Source organism: Empidonax traillii, unplaced genomic scaffold (assembly GCF_003031625.1).
Source record: "Empidonax traillii isolate 1590-97213 ecotype Southwest subspecies unplaced genomic scaffold, ASM303162v1 scaffold2031:size41818, whole genome shotgun sequence".
Classification (NCBI taxonomy): Eukaryota; Metazoa; Chordata; class Aves; order Passeriformes; family Tyrannidae; genus Empidonax; species Empidonax traillii.
This window is the reverse complement of record NW_020957224.1, coordinates 20,013-39,960: the sequence shown is the minus strand read 5'-3', so window position 1 is coordinate 39,960 and position 19,948 is coordinate 20,013. Positions and strand designations below refer to the sequence as shown.

Sequence of the window (19,948 nt, the reverse complement as noted above, 5' to 3'; positions counted from 1 at the left end):
AAAGACTGGATACCTTCAGATAAGGGTTGAGATCCTGGAGGGCCCCAAGCTGGAAGATAAGAGCAGTTAATGGTCTGCCCATACGGACATGAAGAAAGAATCCAATGAGGTGTTAGATGACCCCAGACCATAAATCACCATTGGACCAAGAGATGCATGCAGAGCATGTGAAGATTGGGTGCACAGACTGTGAGGTTATAAAAGCCCAGGGATTTCTTTGTTTAGGGTCCCTCTCTGGAGGCACCAAGCTTGAGCTGAAATCAACTGGCTCTGCCTCAGAACCCAGGCTCTGAACTCTTCTTTAGCAGATCAGTTTACTAGTGGGTGGCATGGGTCATCATAATCAATCATTCAGAAACAAGCCTAGCTCATTTTCATTTAAAAAAAACCCAACACCAAAACTCCAGACCTAAGTTCCAAGTATTAATTAGAAGGAAACAAAGGAGAAAAAATAATTAATAAAATTAGTGTCAAAAAGATTGCAGGAATCTTTGTCAATTTTTATGAGTTATATTTTGGAATAAATATCAGACCTTTTTAATAAGCACCTGTACACTTGTTTTTTGCAAAATCCACATAGGGAGCTTTTAAAATTGTATAAACTATAAAAATACTGAAAGCAAGAAAGGGAGAGACACCAACTGAGATGTTGGAACAAATGTCAGAGGAAGAGAATTTAAACAAACCTGTATCAGCACTCAGTTCATCTAGCAGTCCTCTGGTTCTCCAGGTAGATACTGAGTCTTGATTTCCTAAAGAATTATTGTGCTCTTGAACTACTGCAGCTGCCAACAGATGGTCCACATTTACCACTTCTGGGTCTGAGTTTGTGTCTGATATATCATAGTGAGCTACAACTGGAGGTCCATCTGCAGAAGAAGAGAAAAGCAACATAGAAGTCATCATACTGTGAAAAACACATCTAAAAGTACAAATTACAATAATTTAAGTATTAATGCAATCTCCTACATGAAGCTCATAAAGTTATAGTTTATAGTGATCCATTATACGAATCATTAAACTTCAGTTAATGAACATTGAGATTACAGAGACATTTTAACCTTTGCATACACAGAAAACACAAATGTAAGAAAACCACATTTATGAAATTATCAGTTATTTGTGTATTATCTTTTACATTAACACATCAACATCATATCTGATGACGTTACATTTACAATCTTAAAAGGATAAACTTAAGGTTAAATCAAAAATAATAAGTTACAGGATATTAAATTTGGCAAGACAAAATATTTATCTAGAGAATTTTGCAAAAGTCGAGACCTTACATTACTTTATGGTTGATTGAATAAAACAAAGTTTTTGATATAACTGATCCAGTGACAATAAATTAGGCAACTTTCATAACATTTACCTGTCAAAGGCAGTGGAATTTTTCAAAGTGGCAATGTTTTTTGGTGTTGTTTTTTTTAAAGATTGAGAATAACAAGAAACAAAACTATAATGTGCAGTGATAAATATGTTTTTCATTCACTATGATAACCATATGCATTTTTGGCCACCAAAGTGAAGAAGGAAAGAGGGAGAGAAAATAGCTTATGTGATTCTGAAATCTGTTCTTGAGGAATAACAAAAAGCTATTTTTGGTCTATTTTGTTAGGACCAATTATATTCTTTGTGATGTATGAAAATCACTTATAATTAGAAAGCATGCTAAAAACAGAAGAGGTTAAAAAAAAAAATCAGTCAAGACAAAGTTTAATGTGGAAGCAGAGAGAATGGATAAATAATTCTGAAAGGATGTGTGATTTAACTCAAATGCCTCATCCCAGCTACAGCTTATTGACTCAGAGTGGATGAAAGCTGTTGGAGTTCCCACTCCCTAAATTAGAGAATCAAAACTTTCTTTGGGCCAAGACTTCATCACCAAAAACAAGGATGAAATAGAAATAAGTTTCAAATTTAATTCTCTGAAAAGCTGTTTCTCCCGAGGTTTTTAGGGTGGGTTCTTTTTGGGTTTGGTTTGGTTTTGATTTGGTTTTTTTTTGTAACTTGGTGTCTGAAACATAATTCAACTTGCTATTTTCAGAAGTGCCTATTTTGTGATCAGCAACACACTTCATTGAAAAGTGACCATATTGTTTAATTCATGCTAAAGATCAGTTTTGCAACAAGGTATGAAGAAATTCACAAAATATTTCTAATCAGACCTGCCTCCAAAACAACAAGTTCATAAAGTGATGTTATATTACAAACTTAAAACTGACCAGACAAAAATAAATGGGTAGTTAAATGCCAATGTATTAAAGACCACACTGTTTGCAACATGAACAGATAATGATTATGACTGGAAAAGAAGTCCTGATAATTAACTGAAAGGCAATCTTTGTATTTTTAAAAGGCAATTACAAAATAATGGAATACCAAGTTCAAAATTGAGCTGGATGATGTTCAGTTAATTACTTGTGACAGCTGATGATTAAATTACATGCAGAAGTTACAACTGGACTGAATCATGAGAGGCATGTTTTCTTTCAGTCTTATCATTAGAGTTCAGCGTGTACATATATAATGTGAGCTATAAAAATAAACGAGTGCAGAAGATACAAGGGTGAAGTACAATATTGACTATTTGCCCATTTTTTCAAAAGGTTATCTAAAATTTAAGGAGCTATGTACTGTTCCTTCAGGTCTTTGTTTCCCTCACTTCTTAGAAGATGTACAAAAACAGAAGTAAAACTTGGATTTAGATAGACGTCTACACAAGTAAAATTGTACTGGGACAAATGGCACCAATAGTCTCAAGTCAAAATTGTACCACTCCTACATGTATAATCATGCAAAAATGTATAATTAACGCACATACATGCAGAGTGATATTCTCATCACCTACCCATAGAAATAACTTGTGTGAAAGTCTTCATCAGTAGGAAATACAAGCATAAACTTGTTATCTGTAGCTCCACTCTTGTATCTTCCACACTTCCAAACAGAACAGCTTATAACTTTGCTTCAATTTAGTATACATCAAACAGACAAAAAATATTTTCAATATAATTTACATACTGTAATTATATTTGTCAGTGTAAGACCCACCAATTTTACAATCTGGAAAAAACACAAGCTGCCTATTTACAAAGCAATAACAGCTGAGATCTATTTTTGCTTTTCTCAGCCTTGCCTTTCAGGATCAGGTTTGAAAACCAAAGGTTGAAAACCAGTGTTAACTATACCTATCACCAGTAAATGACCAACAAAGCCAAGATAATGATCTTGATGGTGTAACAAATCCCCAGATTCTCAGCATGTATAAAAGAAGAAATAAGCAATAAATGCCTATGTGTGTTTAAAAAACCCCAAACAGTAAGTTGTAGACAACTACAACTAGATGAAAGTTGCAGCGAAGGCATATAAAAAAATCCTCTAAAAAAATCCACGGTTCCCAAAAGTCTGTTTCCTTTTCAGTGCTATAATGATTGGACAGCAGTGGTTAAATTTGCAAATAAATAATACTTCCCTAGTCAACTACATGATCACCCAGTGATGTGCTACAAAGTGAATGGGTGGTACCAAGAAAGAAGGACAATTGGCTTCAGCTGGGAAATAAAGTTTAAAAATGTTTTCAGGTTGAAAAGGTAAAAGGATTAACAACAAGGAAAATTGTACTTTATCATCTTTTCTTTACAATAGAGCCACTCCTTGCAATTACTTATTGTAACAGGATTTCAACGTATAGAAAAACAGTCACCAAAACAAACCATGCCAGAATCAAAACTTAATGTAGCATAATTAGGAGGTTCCCTGATCAGTAGCTTAAACAAACCATTTAAGAAAAATCATATCTTTTGAGAAGCCAAAGTAGCTGGAAGACGTACATATCCCTGGTGATATAATTCATTTCTAAAGCAAAAAAATCTTGAAAAAGGCAAAGATGAAAGTTAGTAAATACCAGCAGCAAAATATAGATGTTGACATTTAATGTTAACAGGGGTAGGGAAAGACTGCATTTTTTATTTTTAAAGAATTCAGAGGACAACTGAATCAGAAGTCACATGCACAAAAATTCATGTCTACACATATCAACCTTCATTTTAAACTTGCAACATAGAAAATTAAATAATTTCTTATTTACTATCTGCTCCCATGTTTCATAGAGCCACATCTCAACATTCAGTGATCTAAACTGTGCTGTAAGATCCACACTACTATTATCCCTTATTTTATTATAATGGCAGCACAAGCAAAAAAATGAGAATCAACGATAAAATCTCAGCTGTAGGTTAAAAGCAGTGATTCTATAAGAAGCACTGTACTTTTCTGCTGCAACAGCTGTGTATCAATGCACAGGAAACAAAAGATATTAGCTAGCAGAACCTAGATGGGGAATTTAGACCTTTATGTCAATGTAGACAGGTTGAGAGAGTTGGAGCTGTTCAGCCTGGAGAAGGCTCTGGGGAGACACCTTAGAACACCTTGCAGTACCTAAAGGGGTTACAAGAGAGCTGGAGAGGGACTTTGGACAAGGGCATGGAAGGATAGGAAAAGGTGCGATGGCTTCAAACTGAAAGAGGGCAGGATTAGATTGGATATTAGACAGAAATATTTGACTGTGAGGGTGGTGAGGCACTGGCACAGGTTGCCCAGAGAAGCTGTGGCTGCCTCGTTTCTGGAAGTGTTCAAGGCCAGGTTGGATGGGGCTTGGAGCAACCTGGTCTGATGGAAGGTGCCCCTGCCCATGGCAGGGGGGTTGGAACTAGATGGTCTTTAAGGTCCTTTCCAACCCAAACCATTCCATGACTCTGATTTGAAATTTTTATTTCCCTTTAGCTTTCTTAAATTTAGGCATGTTGTGTGAATCTTATCACCTAACCTCACTCCCACTGTAGCCAGAGAGAAGTTGTTAGGAGTAAGGTAATCTCAGTCTGGAAACTACAGTCTGGAGCATCACCATCTCCCCTCCTTCCCCAGTAAACAGAAAGAGCTTAGACAGCCACCTTAGCCAAGGCACCTAACTTTTACACCACTGAAGTTCAGCAAGATGAATTCCAGCTTTAGGAATGGGATTTAAACTTCGCTATGTTTTCTCTACAAGTAGAGGAAAAAGACTGAAATCTCCAGAGGACTTTCCTGATTAAAATAATTTCAAAATTAAATGCCTAATTTTCGTGGTCTGAATCACCCTCTGGAGTTGTCAGTGGCTCCAATGGAGACATGGAGCTTTATTTAGGTGTGAATATCACCCTAAGCTTTAAAAAACACATAACAGGTACAATAATAATAGCAATAATAATTATAGCACTTTACTCTTACATAAAGCTTTCCATTAGAGAATCTCAAGGAACTCTGAGGTGCTTATTAATCTCCTTTTGCCTATGGGGGAAACTGAGGCAAGTAGAGATTTGCAGCTTGCTCAAGGTTAACAAGCAGAAGAGCTCAGCTTTGGTGAAAACAACACTCCCCTCAAATTACTGAGCTACTTTTAACTGGTAAATTATTGAGGAGTTTAAAAATAGTGTTTAGGAATGCTTTCGTGAAATGTGCAACAACTAAAAAGCTAAACAGCTAAAGAGAGGCACCTAGGTAATTGCAAGCCCAAGGAGACATGGCTTCTTCCAGCCTCACCTCTACATCTTTACTGTGAATATAGGCACTACTTTGTCTCAGTCTTGGTAGTCTAAACTATATTGGATTTATTTTTATATAACAAAGGGGAATACTGAGACATTTTAAAATAATAAGAGTTAAGAATTCCCTCAATTACACTTGACACAAATTTAAGAGAGAACTCCATTTACTTCAAGATTACACAAAACATGGATTGTACTTTAATACGTATATAAATGTTAAGATCAGATGATCATTATAGTAATTGAAATATTTTGTGTGCCAAAAGCTAGAAGATTCATCTTAAGTGACTAGCCAAAATATTTTACAGTAGACACATAAGTAACTTTGATCCAAACAGAAAGGCTTCATATACAAGACTACAGGCTGACAGCCTTCTTGTTTATATAAGCAATACAACCTTGCTATTATTTAAAACATCACCCAGAGCTGCCATTTCATAAAGTATGCACAGTTCAAATGGCATAAACTAGTTGAACCCTAAACCAATTCCCATGGGGGGATGGGGGGCAGGAGATCTGTGCTTTTTAAAATGTTGTTTATCAACATGAAACACTTCATTACTATGTAAATTTATTCGAGGTTACAGTAGTTACATTTCAAAATTTACAGGGTTAGACAAAGAATATTGTAAGTACAATTAAAAAAAATAGTGTAACAACATTCTAAAATCATAAAATGAACTTTATCAGTGAATCCACTTTCTTCACATTTTTCTTCATTTCACACAGTAAAGCTTTTGTGTTTGTTTTTATAACCATAATAAAATAATAAAATCAGAACATTATCAAATGAGTATCTGTTCTCAGACTAGATGATTTTTAATATATCACATCAAAAGAGATCTCAAAAATTCAAGTCTTGCTGATCAACATTCATTCTTTAGGGTTTTTTGATGACTAGATAGAAAATATCTTGGATTTGTTTTACCAAATTATATATAAAGACATAATAGTCTTTTTCATTGTGTGTTAAGCAAAGGCACATGGAACATGGCTGTGCATTGAAAATATCGGGGAGTGGCTTCTATATCTTATTATAGGATTTATTTTCCCTCATGCCACCTAATGATTCATTAATTATGGAAGCAGATATATTAGACAGATCTCTTCCCCAGTTTTACTTGCAAAAGTGTATCAGAAGGCTTTTGGAAACCGTCACACCCTACACTCTTACATAGCCATGACAGTTAAAAAAAATTCCCTGTGTAAATACAACTTAACATTAGGAAAAGGCAGCAAACACACACCCCATAAACACCCCTCCAGAAGACATCACATTTTTGCAAGTACAAACTGCAACTTCCTATAGAAGGACTGATACAGCCTTGATGCAAAACTTTTGATGGTCCAGACTAATCCCTTGCTTCCATCAGTCTGTGAAATTTAACAGAGCACTTGAGGTTGCTTCTAACTTAATAAGCCTACTTTCCACGTACCTTCATTTTGCTGATCTAACACTATGTGACTAATAAAATTTGTGAGAAAGACTGGTTTCTAGCCTCATGTTTTGCAAGGTACTGTCCATCTCTGTCAATGAGCCCAAATATTGTAGCTTCTACAGTACAAATTACACAGTGCATAATAACTGCCAAATATAATCCTGTTTCATTGAAGTTAAGACTGGTCCTCCAGTCAACTCTAGCAGCTCAGATAAAATGACCTAATTATCCTGCAAAAACAATAAAAGACACTATGAACTTTAAAAAAATAGAGATCTATATTTCAGCCTGAATTATTCTAATAATACTAGTAAAAATAACACTGAAGTGCAGTATATCTGAAAGATTTAAGATTTTTTCTTTTCCCCCTACTCAGTTATTTTTTGCAATAGAAAAACTAAATAAAATTTCATTGTCTTTACTTCAATTTTTTTCCTAAATAAAGCTTGAAAATTCAGATGTTTGAAGCAAAACCCAAATCCTTAGACAAAGTGGTGTGTGAAGGGTGGAGCTTCCTAAAGACCTTTCTTGCCAAACCCCACTTGAGGGAGGGAAGCAGCACAAATGCCTGGGAAAGAACCTGTAGTCAAGCCTGCAAAACCACTGCACACTAAAGCCCCTGGACTTTCAAGGACTCCTAAAAAAGGTCAATTTTTTAGGAGAAAATCCTTTGAATTTTTATTTACTGAACTGTCAGTTTGACATTTAGGGACATTTAAATTGAGCCTTTATACAAAGACTTCTTTCTTCTGCACAGGAAACTGTGTTTCACCTGCCACTTAGTCCTAATTCCACATTCCATTACTCCTATGCTGAAACAGCTGTCACATTGAAAACATGTAATTCAGTATTAAAAATTACAATGTAGGAACAGGTTTCCAGAGGAAGTTGTGGATGCCCCATCTCTGAAAGTGTTCATGGTCAGGTTGGATAAGGCTTGGAGCAACCTGTTTTAGTGGAAGGTGTCCCTGCCCATGGCAAAGAGGTTGGACCTAGATAATCTTTAAGGTTCCTTCCAACCCAAACCATTCTATGATTCTATGACCTGTATGAATAGGCCAGTTGGGTTTAAACTGGCACCATCTTCCTGGAATTACACCAGTTTACACCAGGTGATCTGACTCAATGCATTTACTCTTTGAAACCATAAGTAAAATTCTTTAAAAAAATAGAATGTTTCTTTACTCTGAAGTATAAAACCTTGGGAAATTAGAGAAACTCTAAGTTATCATGTGTGATTCTCCACATCTGTGCAAAATTTGGTAGTTTTCAAGTAATTTCTTGAGATGTGAACATAAACATACACTCAAAATGTAACTCTGTGTTGGAAAGTAGAAGTTTCCTTCCGATAATCTTAAAATAGTCTTAAGTCAGACTGATTTCATGAAATACAGAATGGATGAAATTAAAATTTAAAAATTTCAGCTGAAGAAATTTTAACTCCCCAAAAATTTATAGTCAAAGCCCTTAAAATATAAGAACTTTTAATGGAAATCATGACAAACTTATATGCCTGCATTTAATATAACAAAACAAATTTCAGGAGAAAAAAACATAATCTAAAATTATGTATTGTGAATCTGTTTTCTCAAAGACATAACAAACACTTATTTAAAATACAGACTCATCACTAATATTGGTATCTGAAGGTTGGTTTCTTCAGGGCTCTAAATGTCTCAAATTCACAATACAAAACAAGAAGAGAGATGCTCCTGTTTAATGGCACAGCCTACCAAATCCTTCATCAGGTAGATTATACTACAACAGAAAGGTGGGGTTCCCCTCTCAGTTTGTAGAATGAGAAACATACATCTTCACATGGAAAATAACCTCATGGACCAGATATTCAACTGCATAAATCAACACACACTTTTCATTTCAAAGGAGCTGATTTATGACAGCTGAACCCTGGCTCCAGTTTTGAGGCAAGTGAAAAGAGTGACCAAAGAAAATAATATTTACCATTTACAACCATTGGTCTTGCATAGGTGTTCTTAACACCAGGTAGGTTTTATGGGGAAATTATCTAATATGAATTATTCCCTCAGTCTTCTGAGTGCCTTGGGATAATTTTATCCTAGAAAGAGCACAGCTTTAAAGTCTATATGCTCAAGTGCTGTCATCCTCTGCTTGTTCTTTCACATTCACATCTGCTTGTGTTGAAAAAAACAATTAACAGAAATAGATGAAAATAAAAGGTTTTAATTTTTGACTTCAATAACCAAAACCAATTTTTTATCTATTAACACACTGAATTATTTAAATATTTTTCTTCTTTTTTTTTAAAAGACTACCTGACTGAGACATTGAAGATTGGCAGAAATTTCACTGGCTACATTCCTAACAAAGTTATTATCCCTTTATGAGATCTGTACTTAAGGTGGAGAACCAGGGAGTGATCAGCAAGACTTGCTCACCCTTTAATAGTCCTATATGGCCAGTGTGTAATTCCAATGGAGAGTGGAGGTTGACAGCAGACTATTGTGTCCTGAATCAAGTTACACCACCACTGAGTGCTGCTGTGCCAGACATGCTAGAATTTCAGTATGAACTGGAGTCCAAGGCAGCAAAGTGCTACCACCATTGACATTGCTAATGCATTTTCCCACATTCCTTTAGCAGCAGAGTGCAGGCCACAGTTTACCTTTACCTGGAGGGACATCCAGTACACTTGGAACTGACTGCCCCAGGGGTGGAAACATAGACCCATTATTTACCATGGACTGATCCAGACTGTACTGAAAAAGGGTGAAGCTCCAGAACACTCGCAATACATTGATGACATCATTGTGTGGGACAACACAGCAGAGGAAGTTTTTGAGAAAGGGGAGAAGATAATCCAAATCCTCCTGAAGGCCAGTTTTGCCATAAAGCAAAGTAAGGTCAAGGGATCTGCCTCCCCTCCCCTTTGCCTCCCCTCTCCCCCAGGTCCCCCTACCCTTCAACCTCCTTTGGTGCCTCTGGTTCTGGGTGAAACATGTGGAAGAAAAGCCTCTGTGCCCTAGTTTTACCTGGCTGTCGCTACCACTTTTAAATCTTCAATTAGGAAATTTATGTTAATGCCTGACCACATATGTGTGTGTGTGTGTGGAGGGGGTGGTAAAAATCCAGGATACAGTCTTTATTAGGTGAGAATGGCATATGAATGGCATTTGCTTGTTTCTGTTACTTTTCAAGATATCATAACTTCCCTGCTGAAAAAAAAAAATCTTAACCTGGTCAAAAATTTTCTTCAGAGGTTTTTCTGTGAGGCAGTATTTGATGGTGAGCTGTGTGAACCTGTCTTGCAGACTGGTACTATGTACAGCAGTGTTCCTAATTTTAGCTATTGCTAAAATTATACCTGAACAGGTATAATGTTGCTGCTTTTTTCCTTTCTTTAAATTCTTATCACATTCTTCCTGACATAGCCTGTATCCTTCTGCATCTACAGCAGCAGACCTCTGCTCTCAGTAGATATCCCTGACCGCAGATATTTAACTTTTGAAAGCTGACTCAGGCAGTTTGCTTTAGGTTCCCTGTATAAGGAAGAAACACGCACCTAAGGAGTTCAATTTGCTTCTCAAGTGTCTCTTTAGGGTGAAAAGAGTGATGTTTTGGAGATAACAGTTTCCATCTATTGAAATGGAGAACTGAGACAACTCTATCTCACTATTTAGACAACTGAAGTTAGCAGAGATGACCTAGAGAATTGGAGCTCCATACATGCAGAAGGCTGCCTTCACTGATATCCTGGGGCATTCTTGTATATTATTAAAAATATTTGTAGCATTGGAAGTTGTTGAGTCACCATTCCTGGAGGTATTTAAAAGACGTGTATATGTGTCACTTAGGGACGTGGTTTACTGGTGGATTTGGTAGTGCTGTGTTAAGTGTTGGATTCAATGATCTTCGAGGTCTTTTCCAACTTAATTCTGTGATTCTGTAATTCAGTTTTTAGGGGTAACATGGCAAGATGGATGTCATCAGATTCCAATGAATGTGGTCAACAAAATATCAGCTATGTCCCCAACAACCAGCAAGAAGGAAACATTGGCTTTCTGAGGTGCTGTGGGATTTTGGAGGATGCATATTCCAGATTACAGTCAGATTGTAAGCCTTCTCTATCATGTGGCCTAGAAGAAGAAAGATTTCAAATAGGGTCCTGAACAACAAGCCTTTGAACAAATTAAACAGGAGATTGTTCATTCAGTAGCCCTTGGGCCAGTCAGGACAGGACAGGATGTGAAAAATGTGCTCTACACTGCAGCCAGGAAGAATGGTCCTTCCTGGACCCTCTGGCAAAAAGTGCCCAGGGAGACTGGAAGATGACTCCTGAGGTTCTGGCATCAGGGATACAAAGGATCTGAGACCTGTTACACCTCAACTGAAAAAGAGATCCTGGCAGCTTATAAAGGGGTTTGAACTGCTTCAGAAGTGATTGGCACCTAAGTACAGCTCCTCCTGGCACCCTGACTGCCACTGCTGGGCTGGATGTTCAAAGGGAAAGTCCATTCCACACATCATGCCACCGATGCTATGTAGAGGAAGTGGGTCACACTGATCACACAATGAGCTCGATTAGGAAACCCCAATCGGCCAAGGAACTTGGAAGTCATCACAAACTGTCCTGAAGGCAAAAATTTCAGATGATCATCAAAAGAGGAGAAGAAGGTGACATGCTGAGGAGGTCCTACCATATAATTAGCTACCAGAAAATGAAAATTAACACACTGTCTTTGCTGACAGTTCCTGCCATATTGTAGGGATACATTGAAAATAGAAAGCTGCTGTATGGAGCCCCATATGGCGAGTCACAGAAGCTACTGAAGGACAAGGTGGATCAAGTCGGGGCAGAGCTGAAAGCCATCCAGCTGGCTGTAGATATCACTGAACGAGAGAAATAGCCAGCACTCTTCACTTACTTGTGGATGGTAGCAAATGCTCTGTGGGAGTAGTTAGACCAGTGGAAAAAGATAAATTGGTAGCACAGAGGTAAACGCATCTGGGCTGAGAACCTGGCTGTAAGAGTACATCATGTAGATGCACATTTACCCAAGAGTCGGGCTATTGAACATCACAACAATGGACAGGTGGATCGAGCTGCCAAGATTGAAGTGTCTCAGGTGGATCTGGACTTGCAACATAAGGGTGAATTATTTCTGGCTCTGTGAGCCCATGATGCCTCAGGTCATCAGGGAAGAGATGCAACATACAGATGGGCTCATGATTGAGGGGTAGACTTAACCATGGACACTAGGTTATCCATAACTGTAAAACATACTGTCATAAGTTTTCTTGTTTTAAAGAAAAAAAACCCTGCTTTGAATTTTTTCCCTTTAGCACTGTGAAAGAAAGGTGTTGAGCAAGGTTAGGGGGAAGGGATGGACAGAGCGAAGCCACATGCACGCAAAGGACTGGTTAAGTAGCCACACATTAGAGATTAATTGCTTCGGAAAACTGTGGGGGAGGTGGGTTTTCTTTTTGGCTTGGGGAGGGGACTTTACCTTCTGCCCAGATCTCAGGAGCAGTGTGCGGGAGCAAGCTTCCAGTTTTCACCTCTGACCCCCTCATTTCCTTTTTTGCCTATGGCCTGAGTGCCCCTCAGAGCTGCCAAGGACCGAGGGAGCTCCGGTTCATTTTTCAGTGAGAGAGTCCCTGCAGGGCAGCACCCCACGTCTGCTGTCATGGAGACTGCCAACATCTTGTGAGATTTTCCCTTTCTTCCTGGGTATCCCTGCTTTCTGCTGGACGGACTGGCATCCCTGTCCCTTGCTAGCTGCCGCTTTCATGGCTGATGGGTGGGGGCCCACCTTGGGGTCTTGAACCAGCCAGCACAGCTGAGATCTGCCATTTGCCACGTGGGGTTCATCTACAGCATGCGCCCCCTGCCGACCACTAGACAGCAACTGCAGCCTCTGCTCCTCCAGAGATCCAACAGCACTCCCCTTCTGGTCATGGTTAGAATTGTGCCAAAAGGCAAAAAGTACTTAAATGGTTTTGGTGGGAATTTGGGTGTAGGATTGTTGTTTGTTTTTTGGTTTTTGTTGTGTTACCTATACACATATATTCTTTAATAAAGGGCTGTTATTTTTTCTTTCTCCACATTTCCTTCCCTGAAGGCCTTTAAGTTTGGATTTACAATTGCTTAGAGGGAGGAGTTTGGTCTTCCTCATAACATGCCCTCCTTAGCAAACACGTCTGTCTCATTAAACTGAGAAACATGCACTGCAATCAAGCATGGAAGTGAGTAAAGCCTCTGGGGTATGGTGGACAATGGTTGAAATATAAATATGGGTAGATTCATTACACTGAATGACACTGCCACTGTATGCCATAACTACTATGGACAATGACTATGGACAGCTCCAGATACACTAGTCATTAGCTCCTGATTCATCTTGCAACCAGCTGACAGCACACCAGCCCTCCTGCCCTGGAAGACATCTTGGACAGATAGAACCCACAGTCATGGACTAAATGAACTCAACAGAAATCTTGGGGGGATGACCCTTGACTGTGGTAACGATACATGTGCTTGTGTGTGTATATATATATATATATATATATGTATATAGTTGGAAGGTGCAGGATTTGGGCATGACAGACATTGTATAGAATAAGGGGTGGATAATGTCCTAGTCCTGTCCAGGAAAGGGTTAATTTTTGCAGTAGCCAGGAGGGGGAATGGCTAGGGACCCAGAGGTTATTCTATACCACCTCACATCATTTTCCTGTAACTGAGCAGGGGAGGGTAGGGGGGAAGGGGTCCCTTCTGGGTTGGGATAGCAGGGCAGCAGTTGGACATTGTCAACTGGGTTTGGTGGTAGTGTGGTGAGCATGTGAATTGCTCACCTCTCTTGTACACATTTGTTATTAATATTGTTGCTGTTACTGTTCATTTTCTTATTGCTGTTTCCAGTATATTGTTCTTATCTCAATCCACGATCTTTACCTTTTGTGCCTCCAGTTCTTCTCTCCAGTCCAATGCAGGGGAGGGGGAAGTGAGCAAACAGTGTGGGTTTGAGTGGTTTCAGTGGGAACCCTAAATTGGAGGATACCATTCCTAAACCACGACAGTGACTCTTACACATTAAAAGAAACCAGTCACTGCAAAAAAGCTGCTTCTGCATGCATGGGAAGACTTGTAAAGTTGTCATGCTTTAAAATATGCTGCTCATATCATCATCATAAAGGTATTTATATATATAAAAATCTTTGAACACCCTGAGGATCTGATTTTTTTTTTATATACATGTACCAGCAAATAATCTTTCCTGAAGGATCCTAAATTTTAAACAGATAAGGACAAGTTTACTAAATTGCAATCAAGCATAGAATAACTCGTTTAACTTTTACCTGAAATGCACACAATTTCAGACTAGGGAGTTTTTTAACAAGTTCATATTGAAATCTTTGTATCAGAATTATGCATCAAGGTAATCTGTAAAGAACTTAATCCAGTACTTAAAAATTATCTCCTGCAAAGTCTTTCAAACAGTTACTCTAAAAATAACACAGCTCTCTAACCTCATTTTTTTTAATGAAGGCATCACATACTTAAAATAAAAATAAGTCTAGGCCAAGAATAATGTAAAAACACTGATGTTAGTATTATAATAACAAAAAGCGTTTCTTGAGTTCCTATTACAAGTTTGATCCAAACCCCCATATAAATTGATGGAAAAACTCCCACTGACTTCAGGGTGATTAAAAAAACCCCATCAGACCTACAGAAGATACAGTGGATATTTCCAATAAAAAGAAAAAAGAATTACATTAAAATAATTAGGAAAAAAGTGTCTGTGGTTTAAGAAACAAAATAGGAGACCTTTAGCATTCTCTTTACTTAAAGTATGTCTATGCAAACTTTTAAATTCCATTACTTGAACTTTAATTTACATTAGAAACTTTTAGCAAGTTCTATCTGATGATAAATGTACATTTTTGGTAGCTACAGAGAAGTGACTTGACATAGAGAAAGGCCTAAATGGAGAGGTGACAAAAAAATCCCTGTGTGTGGTGATAATAGTAAGAATTAAATAGAGATTTCTAATATATAGTTTAAATTAATCCTACTTTAAACATCACAGTTTCAAGCCTGCCTATTCAGGATAACTATTAGTATAAAAAGATCCACACAAAGCAAGGTTTTGTATTATTTAAATGAAACTAATGTTCTGGCATTCCCCATCACAAGTAAATAATTATTTCAGCAGCATTCAAACATGGTTCAGAAGCAGGTCTTACTGTCTGACCCAGAACAGCAATCTTCAGACCACTGCAGTTTACTTATCTGACTGCCAAGCCTCCCTCTAAATTCCTGTGCCGAGGCTCAATCCATCCACCGATGGCTGTTTATCTTAGGACTGACAAGACTATTTTTATTCTAGCATGAAGGATGCAGTTTGATCATATATACAGAAGGGAGTAGCAATACTTTGTGCACAGGCCATGCATGTGCATGCAGTTGGGTGTGATTCATGTCACCTAACTTCAACCAAAAGTTATCTATTCTAAACTGTTGATAAGGAAGGTTTAGACACTAATGCAAGACTGTCAGAAGGTATCCTCTGTAGGTGCTTATCTATTCTCATTGACTAAGAGGGATCAGCAAACTAGACACAAGAGATAACTTCCATCCAAACCAAACACATATATATGTATGCATGTGCCTATTTGTGCACACAATATAAGACAGCCGCTTCCATAAATATGTCATGTGCAACACAGCAGTGACATTAATAAAAACTCTGGACAGAAAATGAACCACTAAATGGGAAACAAAAGCAAAAATCAGTTGTGCATATTTGCTATATCTAGCTAAATCTTTAGGTAAGCTTATACATTACTTCTGCCTAAAAATTATTAAGAAAACACTAATGTGTGACATGTTCAAGCTGTAAAACTTGGGAGTAAACAGATAGTTAAAGAAATGTTATGGGTCTCTATCTAGTCTGGTTCTCAAGGGTACTTATATAAATGTTTTAACATGCAAAAAGAGCATCTGGATGAATACTCAATGCTCCTACTGTAGCAAACATAGCACTACTGATTATGGGGTATCTAAACAAGGATTTTAAGTTATATTTTCTCAAGTTTGGTGATAAAAACTTAGGGTGGTTCCCCCCAACACATCTTTAAAAGTGTTTATATGTGTGTGCTGACACATGCATGTGAGTATACTGTGGGGTTTTTTAAACTACATGCACATTCCCTATAAATTAAAAAAATACAAACAATTACCATGGTAATAAAACCCAAAAGAAAAAACAAAAACATACAAAGAGGAAAGCAAACCTTGTTTTTAGCATAATCCAAAGTAGCATCAGGATTGAAAAGATGATTTTTTTTTTTTTAAAGTTTATGATTGATTCAGATCAGGCTCTGCAATATTCCCATTCTCTGGAAAGATAGGTGGAAAACTGTTATTAAAAGTCACTGGAAACTCTAGTGTAGCATTGACATTTTGATAGCCCATGTAAAAATTGAACAACTGCTGTGGAGGTACTTGGCTATCAGACATCTGTATGAAAGCCCTTGACTGTGTGGTAGGGGGAATTCTTTGGCCAACTGGTTGAATTTTAGGTTCCCTGGGCTCCAGTTGTTGCTTGCTTTCTTCATCTGTGTCAAGATGGGTTAGCTTTTCTATCCACATGTGGAACTTCTCCTCTGTCTGCCTCTGCATCTCGGCAAAGCAGTTCATGGCCTCTTCCAGGACATTGCCTATGCAGTTCCTATCCCACACGGTGTCCCTGTCAAGCAATCCCGGAATTTCCCTGGTCGCTCCTCCAGATCCCCCAGTAGGACTGAAGCCAGCTTTAAAGACTGAGGTCATTTGATCATTAAGTAAGAACATAATATTGTTTATTAACTCAGGAAAACAACTTTTCTAATACTATCCCTTGGACATGACAAGGGGGGAGGAATTACCAAATATCAGTCAACAGTATTACCGTAAAAAAATTTTACACTCACTGAGCTTATAATAAAAATTTTGGCTTCAAAATTATTTTTATTCTAGAATTCTCAGACAATTCTGTCAAAGGTCTTTTTTTATAAATATACCAAATTAGTCCAATTCCCTTGTAATTTCTGGTTTTAATTCAACTGAAGGTGTCAAAAAACATTTTACAATAACATGTTTAGTTCTGTTAGGCTGCAATCCAAAATACTAACGCTTAACTGATAAACCTGAATGATTATGCATATTTTACTTACATACTTGAACCCTTTTATAACAGACTGTTAAAACACAGACAAGAGATAACAGAGATAAAGGCTGATATAGTGACTGCAGCATCCAAAGTAGCCAAGCCCAAAGCTCTTGGTCTAATTTTTAAAAACAGAATGAACACCAATGAAGAGAATAAACACCACAAACATACAAGCACGAAAAGATATGTCAATGCTATGCTAATACATGAGGTGAAAGTAACCTCTATTAGGTCTGATGGACACAGTTCCATCACAGGGTTAATGCACATGACATGTAGGACTGATCAACCTCACACCAGCCCTTCCTTGCACAAGCCACCACCTGTGCAGCATTTCTAGCATTAATCCTAGGCAAGGCAGAAAACAGGGCATAGTTGGAAGGAAATTGTTCTCCTTCCTTCTATCCATCAAAAAGATGATTAAAAGGACTGGTTTTGGGATTATCAGATAGAACTTTAGCAGCAAGAAGAAGCAGCATTACCTTACTCTACATATCAATAACAAAAGGCCATGGTATCTATATTTTTTTGTTTAGAGTTCACTCAGGAATCATCTAGGAAGCAATAAAACCCAAAAAAAACCAGAGGATTTGTACCTGTTTGAGGAATAATAAAGAACATATGCATGCCATCCAAACACACAAATGTTACCTAAGGTAATTCCGAAGCAAGACAAGCATCACATTAAACTACACAAAGCAGCTACAGAACCTGACAATTTAATATGTAAATATGAAACTTGTGGGATCCTCTAGCTTAAGAATAATAGAAAATATCCTAAGAATGAGAGAAATTGTTGCACAATCTAACGAAACTCTTACTAATAAAAACATAAGGCACTATATTTTTATTGAGATTTCACTGCATACATGAAATTACAGTATTGCTTAAACAACACATTCTTTTTTGGAACTATATAAATGAGGTATAGATAAGGCCTTCAGTAACAGCTAAACAAAGCCTAGGATTATCATCCTATTTCTGAGCAGCAGCAATGCTACCCATCAGGAGCCAAAGATGTTGTATTAAAGCCCCTTCTTAAGTCTTCTCTCCCATGTGTTTACCTATAAGACAGGTTGGAAATTCAGCATTCATGTCCTCTGCTCAAAAATATGCACTTAATAGTAACTAATTAACATCCCTCTGACTGCATTTTAACTAAAATAATTAGGTAAAATGGTACCTTTTTCCTAAAATGTGGTTCCTTTTATATATTCAATGTCTTTTTCCTCCCTGAAAAACAAATTTTCTTGTTCATATACTCCTAGTATTGAACATCCAATATGATTCTGTTTACTCATCTTTAGTCAGGAAACTTATCCTAAAATCAAGTAACTAAATGACAGTCTTTCTCATCTTTCTGATTTCCACAGGCTTACGAACAGACACCTCTAAGTAATGTTGAGTAAGTTTTAATTGCAATTTAAATAAGAACTATTGATGGTAATATGTGAGACAACCTAGCTAAGCTTTGAAAGTTAAGAATTACCTAGCATGATCAAAGTTGACAAAATTGTTTTGTAAACTGAGGAAACTAGGTATTGAAGTATATATTACCCTGCAATGCTATTTTTAAAAGGCATAATTCATAGCACATCTACAATTTACAGTAGCAGCAAATCAATGTTTCAAATGCTTCCCTTGCAGTTCTTATAACAAGCCTTATTCAATCTTTTCTTTATTGGTGCCTTTCAGGGTAAAAAAAAAATAATCCAGCCTAAACCCACATTTTTATTATACTAAAAATGTTAGCATTTATCTAACTTGTCTCTTTGCCATCTGTAAACTTACGATTCCATAGTTCTTTGAAATTCTGCCAAGGTTAAAGGCGAAGAAATTTGCAATCACAAAAGGGGTCAGAAGCCAAGATTCATATCTTATTTTCAAAACAATACCTCCTGCAAAAAAGCACTTCAGAAATGCTCCAACGCTGTCTCTTTATGTAATCTATTAAGTATCATCTAAATAATAACCAAATCTAAAGTTCTTTAATTTAGGAAGTCTGACAACATAATTTAAGAAGATATGCTGCATCTTCATTCTAACAAGCAATGGTATATTCCCCCACACCGTTATGCTTACTGACATTTCCAAATGAGTATCTTACTGAAAATCCTGTTTAACAGAGTTTTTCCCCTGTTATTATATTGGCATCATTCTGAGATATTTGAACCAAATTCATCCCTTTGTACTGGGCGTGGCTGAGATGGAGTTCATTTTCCCATAACAGCCCTAACAGTGCTGTGCTTTGCATTGGTAGCTAGAAATGGGTTGATAACACACCAGTGTTTTGGCTACTGCTGAGCAGCGCTGGCATAGCATCAGCACTGTTTCTCAGCATTCCCCCTCCCATCATTAGGTTGGGGGTGGGCAAGATCCTGGAAGGGGACACAACCAGGCCAGTTGACCCAAACTAACCAAAGGGATATTCCATACCATATGATGTCAGCTCGGATATAAAAGCTAAGGAAAGGAGGAGGGGGCATTTGTTATTTACGTTGTTTGCCTTCTGGAGCAACTGCTACACGTGCTGAAGTGAATGGCCAGTCTCTTCGTGAACGAAGAACCGGGGAAGGTCTTTCCACCTTCCAGCCTGCGCATTGGATTTTTTAGGTGAGACACAGTGTGCGCGGAACTGAGCCCACCCTTTAATCCTGAGGTTCATCTGCCGGGGCCAAGCACGCTTGGACGGTGGCAGCGAGGTCCTCAGGACGTAGATGGATTG

At 37.7% G+C, this 19,948-nt stretch overlaps 1 protein-coding gene across 1 annotated transcript in view; it reads right to left on the bottom strand.

Annotated features, from left to right (window-relative positions):
• Positions 1-686: 686 nt before the first annotated feature.
• LOC114071466 (uncharacterized protein C18orf25-like) overlaps positions 687-19,948 on the bottom strand; it is a gene marked incomplete at its 3' end in the record, with an annotated part of 24,037 nt that continues 4,775 nt past the window's right edge. The window contains exon 2 of the mRNA XM_027909299.1: positions 687-869. Coding sequence (XP_027765100.1) covers positions 687-869 — 183 coding nt within the window. The remainder of the gene's footprint in view (positions 870-19,948) is intronic.